This window comes from Panulirus ornatus, chromosome 43 (genome assembly GCF_036320965.1).
Source record: "Panulirus ornatus isolate Po-2019 chromosome 43, ASM3632096v1, whole genome shotgun sequence".
Classification (NCBI taxonomy): domain Eukaryota; kingdom Metazoa; phylum Arthropoda; class Malacostraca; order Decapoda; family Palinuridae; genus Panulirus; species Panulirus ornatus.
The window spans coordinates 26687773-26701878 of NC_092266.1; the positions used below are offsets into that span (position 1 = coordinate 26687773).

At 38.7% G+C, this 14106-nt stretch overlaps 1 protein-coding gene across 1 annotated transcript in view; it reads right to left on the reverse strand.

The window, feature by feature from the left end:
* Nucleotides 1–425: 425 nt before the first annotated feature.
* The window catches only part of LOC139762423 (insulin-like peptide receptor), a 109155-nt gene continuing 95474 nt past the window's right edge, over nucleotides 426–14106 (reverse strand). Inside the window, 5 exon segments of the mRNA XM_071687289.1 lie at nucleotides 426–1549; nucleotides 4776–4978; nucleotides 9050–9186; nucleotides 10235–10406; nucleotides 12836–12995. Of these exon segments, the coding sequence (XP_071543390.1) occupies nucleotides 928–1549; nucleotides 4776–4978; nucleotides 9050–9186; nucleotides 10235–10406; nucleotides 12836–12995 (1294 nt within the window). The 3' untranslated portion in view covers nucleotides 426–927.

The following is a 14106-nucleotide window of genomic DNA, read 5'->3' on the forward strand; positions in this document are numbered from 1 at the left end:
AGGAAAGATTGACCAAGAGGATATATGTGTCGGAGGTGGAGGGAACGAGGAGAAGAGGGAGACCAAATTGGAGGTGGAAAGATGGAGTGAAAAAGATTTTGTGTGATCGGGGCCTGAACATGCAGGAGGGTGAAAGGAGGGCAAGGAATAGAGTGAATTGGAGTGATGTGGTATACAGGGGTTGACGTGCTGTCAGTGGATTGAATCAAGGCATGTGAAGCGTCCGGGGTAAACCATGGAAAGCTGTGTAGGTATGTATATTTGTGTGTGTGGACGTGTGCATGTACATGTGTATGGGGGGGGTTGGGCCATTTCTTTCGTCTGTTTCCTTGCGCTACCTCGCAAACGCGGGAGACAGCGACAAAGTATAAAAAAAAAAAAAAAAAAAAAAAAAAAAAATATATATATATATATATATATATATATATATATATATATATATATATATATATATATATATAGCATGAATTCAAATAATTTCATTAAGCTATTACCTCTTTACCACAATAAATTTTTCAAAATATAGCAAAACAAACATTTATAATTTATGATTAAACTACCATACATTGCCATGATTATGGGAACCATAACACCAGCGTTTTCTTATTTGCCATGTAACACTGTTTTCAAACTTGTAAAAAGGTTCATTCACCTCACTTCTGATACTTTTTGGAGTCTGCTCCATACACAGGAAACAAGTGTACAATCAATAACACACTTAGCCAATGATCACCATACCCTCTCTCTACCCTACATGTTTTATGGATGAAATTACCATTGCTAGCAAATATGATATAATGCAAATATAAAAATAAATACTTCAACGGATTTCTCAGATGAGAAATATGTTGTTTCCTTGCAAGGTGGCAGGGTTGGAGGATTATCTGATATATTGGAGCAGTGCAAATCTATATGTAAAAAAACTGATTACTTGCTGATATTATTAGAGGTAGCAGCAGAGGAGATAGCAGAACAGGGCAGACCATGTTTATTGATATGCACCACAACATTACTTGGTATTACAGGAGGGTTTGGTTGAGATATTGGTTGACTGACTTCTCTCACACTGCATCCTGAAACATTTTCGTCGTTTAATGACTTTTTTGAACAAAAACCATTGTCTTTCACAGATGCAGAAAAGACCTTGCTTGGAGAAGGTTGTACGCCTTTAGCTTTGTCTGTAGAAGTCACATCAACCATGAGCGTTGAATCTGCATCGAGTTCTTGGGTAACAGCTTTGTCACTACTGTAAAGTATACTTTGTTGATGAAGAGAAAGGTTTTGGGCAGAATCTGTGGCCTGAGAGTGTGTGAAATGTCGTGGGTGCCTTTGAGTTGCCTGGCTACGAAACCGAAATGAAGGACACCACTTAAGAACACCCGAAGGTTGTGGTGGAATTGATGGCCCTTGGGGATGTGTTGGTGTGAACGGAATGGGTGATGGCGTAGTTAAAGGTGTAGTAATATCATTCTCATCTTCTACATCCTGCATAGTCTCGACCAGACGTTTGTACTCCTCACCCTCAGGTGAGTGGTAGAAGGATACCATCCTGTAAACAAAATAATGTAAAAGTTATATCAAAAATATTATTTTCAAAATATACACACAAATGTATGTCTCATAGATGAAGTGTGTGATCAATAAAAACCTCTGTGAACCTATTTGTACAGTACAAAGGGAGAGCTCTACACTCATAGGACCCCGTCTCTTGGTCTCTTGAGCTTTCTCTACAATCATACAACTCTTTAAACTTTCATATACCGGCAGCAATCACAGTTTCATCAATCAGCCTATTCCATTCATCCATGACTGATACCATAAAAATACTTCTATGTACCATTAACACGTTTCATGCTAACTTTCTTGCAATGAGCTCTGGCTGCTCTGTACTTGCATTTCTCAAAAACTTTTCAGTAACCATCATCAAATTTCAGAAGCTTGAAGGTTGTGATCAGGAATTTTCCATGGGAGACAAATCTATGACCTTATCTCTCTTTGTATCTTGGTTTTCTTTTTTCAAGAAGCATGTTTGTTGCACTCCTCTAGAATAGCTTTGCCGATTCTTTGTGCTTTAGTGCAGTGACCAAATTTGGGATGCATATTCCAATTTGGTCATATGTTCATCATAAACAGCATGGTGAAAATAGCTTAAAAGAAATGTAAATATAATCTGCAGCTCTTCTCTGGCAAAAGTTTTCACTTCCATGTGCACTTTTACATAACATTTCATATAGATATTTTTTTTGTCATGTCTGGTTTTCTTCAGAAACAGTTTTCATAAATGCCAGATTCTGAGAGTAAGGCACACATGTAATCATTAAGGAGATATAGAGCCACTTGTGAAAAGAAAGTCACTGAAAGACACCGAAATACCTTTCAACTCTCTGGAAGATGTGATTCCCAGGATTATCGATGCTGTCCTCCATACAACTATCTTTTTTTATTATTATTATTATTATTATATAGGGTGTTTTGGTCGAGGTGGTGTGCAAAGTGGGAGGGTTAGGGAAAAGGATTTGGTAAACAGAGAAGAGGTAGTGAAAGCTTTGCGGAAGATGAAAGCCGGCAAGGCAGCAGGTTTGGATGGTATTGCAGTGGAATTTATTAAAAAAGGGGGTGACTGTATTGTTGACTGGTTGGTAAGGTTATTTAATGTATGAATGACTCATGGTGAGGTGCCTGAGGATTGGCGGAATGCGTGCATAGTGCCATTGAACAAAGGCAAAGGGGATAAGAGTGAGTGCTCAAATTACAGAGGTATAAGTTTGTTGAGTATTCCTGGTAAATTATATGGGAGGGTATTAACTGAGAGGGTGAAGGCATGTACAGAGCATCAGATTGGGGAAGAGCAGTGTGGTTTCAGAAGTGGTAGAGGATGTGTGGATCAGGTGTTTGCTTTGAAGAATGTATGTGAGAAATACTTAGAAAAGCAAATGGATTTGTATGTAGCATTTATGGATCTGGAGAAGGCATATGATAGAGTTGATAGAGATGCTCTGTGGAAGGTATTAAGAATATATGGTGTGGGAGGCAAGTTGTTAGAAGCAGTGAAAAGTTTTTATCGAGGATGTAAGGCATGTGTACGTGTAGGAAGAGAGGAAAGTGATTGGTTCTCAGTGAATGTAGGTTTGCGGCAGGGGTGTGTGATGTCTCCATGGTTGTTTAATTTGTTTATGGATGGGGTTGTTAGGGAGGTAAATGCAAGAGTTTTGGAAAGAGGGGCAAGTATGAAGTCTGTTGGGGATGAGAGAGCTTGGGAAGTGAGTCAGTTGTTGTTCGCTGATGATACAGCGCTGGTGGCTGATTCATGTGAGAAACTGCAGAAGCTGGTGACTGAGTTTGGTAAAGTGTGTGGAAGAAGAAAGTTAAGAGTAAATGTGAATAAGAGCAAGGTTATTAGGTACAGTAGGGTTGAGGGTCAAGTCAATTGGGAGGTGAGTTTGAATGGAGAAAAACTGGAGGAAGTGAAGTGTTTTAGATATCTGGGAGTGGATCTGGCAGCGGATGGAACCATGGAAGTGGAATGGATCATAGGGTGGGGGAGGGGGCGAAAATTCTGGGAGCCTTGAAGAATGTGTGGAAGTCGAGAACATTATCTCGGAAAGCAAAAATGGGTATGTTTGAAGGAATAGTGGTTCCAACAATGTTGTATGGTTGCGAGGCGTGGGCTATGGATAGAGTTGTGCGCAGGAGGATGGATGTGCTGGAAATGAGATGTTTGAGGACAATGTGTGGTGTGAGGTGGTTTGATCAAGTAAGTAACGTAAGGGTAAGAGAGATGTGTGGAAATAAAAAGAGCGTGGTTGAGAGAGCAGAAGAGGGTGTTTTGAAGTGGTTTGGGCACATGGAGAGAATGAGTGAGGAAAGATTGACCAAGAGGATATATGTGTCGGAGGTGGAGGGAACGAGGAGAAGAGGGAGACCAAATTGGAGGTGGAAAGATGGAGTGAAAAAGATTTTGTGTGATCGGGGCCTGAACATGCAGGAGGGTGAAAGGAGGGCAAGGAATAGAATGAATTGGAGCGATGTGGTATACCGGGGTTGACGTGCTGTCAGTGGATTGAATCAAGGCATGTGAAGCGTCTGGGGTAAACCATGGAAAGCTGTGTAGGTATGTATATTTGCGTGTGTGGACGTATGTATATACATGTGTATGGGGGGGGGGTTGGGCCATTTCTTTCGTCTGTTTCCTTGCGCTACCTCGCAAACGCGGGAGACAGCGACAAAGTATAATAATATTTTTTTTTTTTTTATTATACTTTGTCGCTGTCTCCCGCGTTTGCAAGGCAGCGCAAGGAAACAGACAAAAGAAATGGCCCAACCCCCCCCATACACATGTATATACATACGTCCACACACGCAAATATACATACCTACACAGCTTTCCATGGTTTACCCCAGACGCTTCACATGCCTTGATTCAATCCACTGACAGCACGTCAACCCCGGTATACCACATCACTCCAATTCACTCTATTCCTTGCCCTCCTTTCACCCTCCTGCATGTTCAGGCCCCAATCACACAAAATCTTTTTCACTCCATCTTTCCACCTCCAATTTGGTCTCCCTCTTCTCCTCGTTCCCTCCACCTCCGACACATATATCCTCTTGGTCAATCTTTCCTCACTCATCCTCTCCATGTGCCCAAACCACTTCAAAACACCCTCTTCTGCTCTCTCAACCACGCTCTTTTTATTTCCACACATCCACACAACTATCTTATGATCACTAAACGTCTGAGACAAACTTAGTGACCCAATACAAAATTATTATACCTGAAATGTTGGAGAAAGCAGGGAGAGGCACTTGGAAGCAGAGCAGCAATTATATGGGGAAAGTATGGCCTCTGGTAGTCATGAAATCTCCAGCAGCTTACTACAATCTTGCCCAGGAATGTGGGAGTGTCTCTTGGCAAGTGAGCCTCAAGGGTGTAACCACTGCTAACTTGCTCCCACACTTTGCTGTTGTCCTCTAAGTGCTGGGAAACAACAAACAAATCTTTGAGGTACCATAATCAGACAGCATCAAATGATAAAAAATAAAATCAGACTGCCATGCAAAGCAATGACAATCCAACAAACGACCAAGACAAGTAGAAGTTCTGAGCAAATTCATACATATTTGCCAGCAAATAAAAGTGTAAAAATGTTATACCCACAGCATCAATCTATATGTTTCATATGTTTAGTGTAAAGCAGTCCAACTGTGTTAATGACTGTAGTCATGGGTGATGTAAGTATATCAAAAGAATGATCATGTAAACATCAGTGAGTGATGAGGTATGGATAGGGGAAAAATGGGAAAGAAAAGATCCTGCTGAACCTTTAAGCTAAATATGATCTTAATATGCACGTATCAGTAAAGTATTTAGGCATGAATTTGTTCAGGGAACAGCAAATTTAAAAGGTTTTTGGACTATGTACCCGTAAAAAGTTGTATGAAAAAATGGGTGGAAAGGAATTAAGAAAAAGGGAGCGAAAGATCACCACATTGTGCAAAGGACATGAATTCTAGAAAAGAGTGAGAGTATTAAGGAAGAAAGATGTTAAATGAGAGAAAATAAGTACAATAAGTATCAAATGCTGGATGTGAAACACTAATTTTCAAAAAGTAGGATACTGAGGAAACTCAAGATAATGAGAATAAAATAAGCAAAAAAGCTGTCAGAGGAAAAGGTGCAAATAATAACGGTAAAACAGAGATCAAGAATCTAGGTTTGGAAATGGGATGTTTGAAACAAACTTGTGGTACAAATAAATGGAATGAAGAAAGAAATGAGGGGGGTATGAAGATTTGGTATGGTTGGGAATGCAAAGGGAATCCTGTAGTAGTAAAGTGGTTGAAATGTAATACTTCGAGGTGCTTTGGGCATGTGCAAAGACTGCAAGACAAGGAGTCTACAAGGACAGTGCATGATAGCATGATCAAAGGGGTCAGCGTGAGAGGAAGACCATCTATGACATAAGGAAGCAGAGCGGAAGAGTATTGTTGGAGGGAGAGCAATGGTGAGGATTGCTTCAACTTGTATGTGTGAGTGAGGCAAAAAAGGACAGGGATAAGGGTGACTCGTATGCCATGGCCACCATTTTGATGGAAGTTCCTAAAGGAAACAGGCATCAGAGACATAGATATTTAGACAGGAAGATATCAGTAATGCGAGAGCAAAAACTGGCCAGAAATATAATTACACAAAAACAAATATGGTTCTTAGAAAAAACAAAATTGATGATCACATACAAAGAAAGCTTACTTTTTTTGTGGAATATAAATTGTTTAATGTACTACAGGTTGTACATCTCTAATTCGGTACTCTGTGGTCCAGGAACTCCCATGGTCCAGCATGTTTTGAATCTGCTGCCATTAGTTTGTGGATCTGCCACCATGGCAGTGTGTTAGCAGCACTAAGGCACCAAAATCTGTTTACACTGCAGCCGAGATAATTAAAAGTCCAGTCAATTTCTTATATTCAATTTTTGCTGAAAATGAAAGCCAGGAAAGTTTAAAGTTTCGGAAAACTTTGAAAGATGCCAGGAGTACAAAATTATAGTGCACTTGTAAAGTGGTTTAAGCTTTGACATAATGAACGTGTAAGCATTTCTGGGGAGACGCTTATTGAGCAGGCCAAAGTTTTCATGGAGAACTAAAGCTACACCATGACTGCAAATATTCACAAGGATGGTTACACATGCTTAAGTGGAGACAAGGAATTTCAGCATAGTGTACGGAGAAAAGCGTAGTGCTGACATGGAAACTTGTTGTGTTAGGTTGTATTAAAAGAATCGATAAAAACTCCAATTCCCTATCAAACAACCAATAGCAATACATATAGAGCGAGAGTGAGTGTATGAGCTGGCTGCCTGGCTGAGACTGATGCAGCATGGTCTGGCTGCCTTGACAATAACAATAAAACAACAATAGTGGCAAGAATAGACCAAAGCCAACTACCAACCTATGGTCGTTCATCATATTAACTACTCAAGGAAAAGCTGCGACAAAGTTTGTGGATGAATCTGCACAGTAAGTGGCAGCGGAAAACAGCCCCAAAACAAGTGTATAATGCTAACTAATCTGTCCTGTATTGGTGTCGTATGCCATGAAATACCCTTGCCCAAGATACTGAGGAGTCCCCATCTGGGGATACTTCTTACATAAACTGATGTAACAATAAAAACCTTTTTTGAAACATTTAATGGTTGTATTATTTCCTATTTTACTTTGCTATACTTTTGATAACACAGCAGTATGTATGTGAAATGAGCTGGCAAGACTAGGGGTTGGGAATATGTTTACACAGGGGGGTTCCCTTGGGGGTAAATTTATGTTTTCCAGCATTTTCTGTGGTCTGGCAATGACCAGGTCCCAAGGTTACTGAATGAAAGGGATTCAACCTGTTATAGAGACTAAGATGAAAAAAAAAAAAAGTAAAAAGCACACCATTGCTACAGCTAAAGCCAATATATGCTCCAATATTTTTTTCTCTGTTCACTGTGGCCAGGGTTTGTACAATCAAAATTCTTGAACTGGCTGCCTCTGCCTTGAGATAAAATAAATATCCATTAATTCTTGTTGTGGCATCCCAAGCACTGTTAACTAACACTGCAACATAAAGTTTCTTCCTTACTCTGGTTAGCATATATGAAGATCCAAAGTAGACTTATGTATTATTCTGTGAAGCTTTAACACTCACAAGATAACAGATATTAATGATAAAAAACTTTGTAATCATATACGTTTGTGACAAATACATTTCCAAAAAATACTACAGGTTTAATGATGCTCCTGGAGTACCTTATACATTAAAGGCAAGATTCTAAAGGACTTTGGAAATGATGAACTTGCCATGTGGATTCATTATATGTTCTACTGTACTGTATTACTATAAAGGTTACTGATTATGTTATATTTGATGTGCAATTGTTATTATACATACATATCTCCCAGATAAGTCTAATAAACTTCATCAAAAACAGTGCTAGACTTCTTTTCCTCCTGAATTTTGCCTTCTATGACACACTGTTTTGTATAAGACAATATGGGGACGATGTGCAAATTCATATGCCCCAAACCAATGGAATGATGAAAAAATGGGGGAAGGTTGTCTATTTTCAGGTCAGCTTCCCCATATAGTAGAAGCCATCCCTTTAAGAAAAACACTGCTGCCACAGCTCTAAAACAGGCAACTGTGGAATCTGCATAAGCTCTCAAACTATCCACTGGACAGAGATAAAACTACCCTCATGTAGCTATAATTGGGCTGTTTCATTATCTGTGGGTAATTTGGAATTAAGGTGAATCATTATGAAATCTGAGGAGGCTCTTATGATAAGGTATGGCATGGATCTGACCCTGGCATCAAACAGGGACTTGCAGAGTAAGGATCCAGCATGAACCCTGGATAAAAGATGTCCGATTGGAAAAAAAAATCCTCAGGACCATATAGGCTACAAATCTGGGGCACTGAAGGGAATGGAATGCAGGAGTTTGCCAGTAATGAGATCACTCTTACAACCAACTGGAAAGGGTTCCTGAAGTGTATATTTGAGGAAGCCTAATATGTTAATAGCCTCTGAAATAGTGGTTTTTGTTCTAATTCAATAACTCTTCTAGGCCTTCCAGTGACTGATATTTGTGGGATATCTAAGATTTGAAATTCAGAGGGAAGACTTTTACAATGAAATTTCAGTGCTGGCAAAGGTATGTAGTACTGAAAAGCAGGGTTGTAATAAGGAGCTCCATGATTAGGTACCTATAGATCTTGCTACCTACCATACAAGTTGGTAAAAAGAAAAGTGCCACTTACTTGGTATCATTATGATCTTCCAAGACCACTTTCATTTCCTGATCCTGCAATCCTACTGGCTTTGTGACCATACATACTAAAGCCTCTTATTCTGGCAATAAATTTCCTAATAAATCTTCATCCAACAACATGTGAGGCATTACTTACTAATGCCTCCAGTACATATGTTTTACTTAGGGGGTTGGACCTCATCCTCAGTCATTGCATTTAACCTTACAAGACTTCAATCCTGCATAAATTGCAGCTTACCTGGTATGGCCTTGCACCACCAGTGAGTATCTCCCAAAGAACAATGCCATAGCTCCAGACATCACTCTGGCTGGTGAATTTTGAATTTATGAGATATTCTGGAGGCAGCCACCGCACTGGAAAGTACTTTGTTTTTCCTGCAAATATATGTAAAATAGCAGTAAGAGTAAGACGGAAGAATTAACTGCAGTTAGAGTTGGTGTGTGCCATTTGAGAAAGAAAATGTACATTATGAAATTCATAATCAGACACTTATTCTATGTGAATTCTCAACATTTTGGACTTTATCTATCGCACATATACAACAGACCCCTACCAAGGTAGCTCTATCATTTTAGTATTTAGCTAATTCAAACATAAGTATTTTGAAAAAATATTCTCATATCCAGCACTGACTTGGTCAGGAAAATTCTGGAAAATAGCATTTCTAGTGAAAAAAAACTCCAGCACAACAGGCCTGAAAGATATTCGGGTTCATAAAGTCGTGGAAGTAGTTTTACACAGACTGATGTGCTCATGAAGAAGGGCAAGGCACACTAGATTTTGCACCTGTTGGAAAGCTTCTCAACAAGTCTACTCATGCATTTCAGAAAAAAAGCAACCCTTAAGAAGAAGGGACGTCCCCTCTCTGGAAATACTTCTCAGAACAATTCTGTCATATATTTTAGAGAATCTCATGCTAATTCAAGCAGTGTATGAAACACATTTTCAAAGAGCAAAAATTATGAAACTGGAATATCTAAATCTGGCTTAGATATTAAAGTAAAAGATTCCTACTCCAGAAAGGCAATTCTAGGGTGCACTCTATTCAACAAAGAAAAGGGAAACATAATTAGCAGTAGTGTCATGCTCTTAGTTAAAACAAATCTTACTGATGTCTAAAAAATATTGTAAATATTTACGTTGGTATCTTCAACTTTTTGAGGATATCAACAAAAAGCTTCATATGAAAATAACATGCCCCCAAACAGCTTAGTTCCTTTATTTCATCCTATAAATCTATTAACTTCTGATTCTATTTCTCAATAAACTGTGTTTCCTTTAAATGTGAATGTAGATATAAATGCACAAACATTCAAAAGAGACTAATGCTACCCTCCTAATTAACACAAACAATAGCAGTTACAAGTACTATATTTCACAATCAAAATAATTCATGGTAGGTAAAAATAAACATAGCCTTACTGATCTTGTAGTAATTTTTGACTGTTAATCTTGTCATGCCAAAATCAGAGATCTTTATGTTGAGCTGGTCATCTACAAGGCAGTTACGGGCAGCAAGATCTCTGTGTACAATCTTATGACTTGCTAAGTATGTCATTCCATCTCCTATTTGTATTGCCATGGCACACACATCCTGCAAATAAGCTTTAGCACATTACAGGTATTATTTTGCAATAAAACACTGTGATTCTTCTTGATTTGCTATCAAAGTTTTCAGTAGTCTTACGTCAAGTACATAATTTGTAACACCACAGTAACCCTTTCAATCCTTACACTCACACTAAAGTCACCATTTATGAAATTAACAATTTTATCATCACCTAAGCTATGCTATAATAAAGTAGTCTATATATTGAGCATCTTTAAGGGTCAGTATTTATAAGAAAGTAGGAGCATGGAGTAAAACACTGTTGCAACACTCATCCCAGAATTACAGACACAAACTGATCCAAGTGAGAATAAGCTTCTTGACAATTGTGACTCATCAATTCCAGGGTCAGTAGAGAAAAAAAGACACTAAGAGGTATGAAACAAAATAATAAAGTAAGTCACATATAAACACAGAACAGAGAAGAGTATCTAGCCAGAGTATACAAACTACAGAAACACACCAAACCAGTGGAATCCTTTTCACTTAAGAACCAAATAAGGAAAGTCCTGCCAGAAATGAGAAAATAACAACAGTGAAAGTATGCAACACTGAGACAAAGAAGGAACCTTGGAACATCAGAAATAATGTAACTTTGAATGGAAAATTAAACAACAGACAAAGAGTATACTACACACATAACTACACAAAGTCTGATAAGGGAGAATCCTCAAATCAATGTAAATTACACCAATGAATATTCTACAGACACAACAGAGTCCAAATCAACATGACAGAAAAGTGGCTCACAGACAGAGTGAAAGATGAAACAAACTTAGATCAATCTGAAACAATTACATCAGATAGAACCAAACTCAAACATGGCAGTGTAGCAAAATATGTACATAAGAGGCTAAAAGGAAAACAGATACTGTAGACCCACAATATATGTGAAATTATTGTAGTAAACATCCCAGCCATAAATATAATACATACATTAATATCATACTAATCACCAAATACCAAGAACAATGACTAAAGCCCTTTGCTGTGAAAATGATTTTCAAGGGGTGCCTTCAGAATAATTTTACCTGAAAATGAAATGTGATTTGATATATTCTCTAAATTTTGCAATATCAAAAGGATATATAATTTCTAGATTTGACACTAAAATCCTTGAAATCCAAACGGATAGAAAAATTATTTATGGTAAAAATACAAAATTATGTCAAAAGTTGGTCTCCATAATTGGTACATAAATTAACTCAACTAATTCAATAAGACCTAAAATTATCTAATCCTATAGAGAGATAAATCTGAATACCAACACGCATTATACAGTATAATGTCATCTGTTTCCTTGGGAATAGGGGAGACAGAATATTACCCTCATATTCCAGGTGTCATGGAAGAAGACTAAAAGGAAAGAAGCAAAGGGGCTTCTCGAAAACTGTCCCTTCTTGTGTTTCAGTTTCTAAAAACCAAAAGAGAAGTGGCAGCCAAGTGCGGGGTGGTCATCATCCTCGAAGGCTTAGGCTGGGGGAAACCTGAATGTTCTGGCTCTAGGTGTAATAAAGGTCAGGGAGAAGAATAGTTTTGAATTACCATGGGTAAAGTCTGTGATCAGTGTGGGGGCAAGGACATTGAAGAATGGATTATGAGAGGTGAGTGTCTGTTCGTATTCATGCATCTGGTAGCAAAAGGAGTGAGGGAGAGGAGAGCATCTTGGGAGGAGATGAGTGCATCAGCAATTCTGAAGTGAGTGATCTAGCAATAGTGATTGGTGATTTGAATGCAAAGGTTAACATGGCAGTTTAGGGTAAAACTGGGGGTGCATAGGTTACCCACTGTGAATGACAATTGTGACCAGCTTGTAGAGTTATGTACTCAAAAAGGTCTGGTGACTGGGAAAGCCTGGTTTGAAAAGAGGGCAAGTGGGGTGAATTGTAAGCAACCATTACTGGATTACTGATAGGCATGCTTCATCACTCAACAGGATGGGGAGGGAAAAAAAGAGGAAAGTTAGCAGAAATATGGCAGACTCTTGAACCTCGTCAAAGAGATGCCTTACCATGCAGATGTCTGCAGATGGAAATAAGCACTTGTAGTACCATCTATTGAGAGAAATGACACTTAATATACTTGCCTCCTGGTAAAGACAGAAAATGTAACTGGAGCCCCAGTCAAGTTATCTCGGGATAACAACCTTTAGAATATAAGTGACCAGAGTTAACTCAGGAAAAAAATTATCAGCAAAAAAACTATGCCTTAGTTTACTCAGGATAGTAAGGGAAGAAGTTATGTATCTCAAGGGTTATTAACCCTAACCCACTATGTTTGATATGCATTGTACTTTGCCAGCCATGGTTTTACCAGCCAAAGGTGCCTTTAGAAATGTACCCCAGTGGCTGGCAAGGGACCTCTCTACAAGGAGAAAATGATATGTGGAAGGAAATGAAAAACGAATGACTTACATCAACACTGAGTACAGAAAAAACATCATTGTCCTGGGCCCTTAGCGACCTAAGGTACTTCAGCAGATCTCCTCGGCTCATTAGCTCCATAACCAAAAACATGTGGGTGGGGCCTGGTACCACACCATATGCATGCACTAGATGGTAACATTTCAGCTTCCTGGAAAGGAAATGGTAGAGTTAGTGTGTTCAACACAGGTATAAAAGGCCAGTTGTATTTCACATTTCAGTGATAATGGCTAGTTATGATTAATATTCCTGACCTTTATTTTTAGAGACTTCAAAAGAATCAACTTAGCATATACGCAAATTACTATTGATTGCCCAAATTTCGGTTATACCAAACTAAAATACACATACATATGGTTCACACTGTGCATTTTAATCTTCCTATGCACAATGCATCACTGGGAAACACTGCACGCTACCAGGATGCTATCAAAATGTACATGCTGCCAGTACCTAAGTGGAACTTGTGTGAGGACATTTGCAATCACAGATTCTATTTCTTTTTTTGTAAATGAGAATGGCTGGCTACCCTAAAGCATCATTCAACTTTGTCTACAACGGATGAACTCCCTGTGAAGAACCCTTAAAAGAAATTAAGGCTTGACTCCAGCTTGGAGACGGTGAAAATATTTCAAATGCTGAACTAGCCTCTGTACCTGGCAGAATATTCCAGAGAAAAAAGTAGCAGATGAAGATGTCAGTGAAAGTTCTCAGTAAAGCAACCACTCTTAGCAACAAAGCACAATGGGCATCATATCTAATTTCCTACTGCATTGCAAAAGAGAAAGTACCATATACGTATAGTGAGAAACTTATTCTCCCATCTGCTGTGGATATACTGAGTGCAGTTCTTGATGAGAAGTCGGGAGACAAGATCAAATGTGTCACTTAGTGATACCAACAGAGTCACAGCAAATACGTGATACTGCAGAAAATTTAGAACTTCAGCTGGTGTCACGTCTACAGTCAGCTGGAGAATTTGCTATTCAGCTTGACAAAAGTAAAAGTACTGATAAATCTGACGGTACAATATTCTTGATTATGCCATGTGTGGTGAGGTGGCGATGGGAATGAATAAAGGCAGACAGTGTGAATTGTGTGCATGGGTATATATGTATGTGTCTGTGTGTGTATATATATATATATGTGTACATTGAGATGTATGGGTATGTATATTTGCGTGTGTGGACGTGTATGTATATACATGTGTATGGGGTGGGTTGGGCCAATTCTTTTGTCTGTTTCCTTGTGCTACCTCGCAA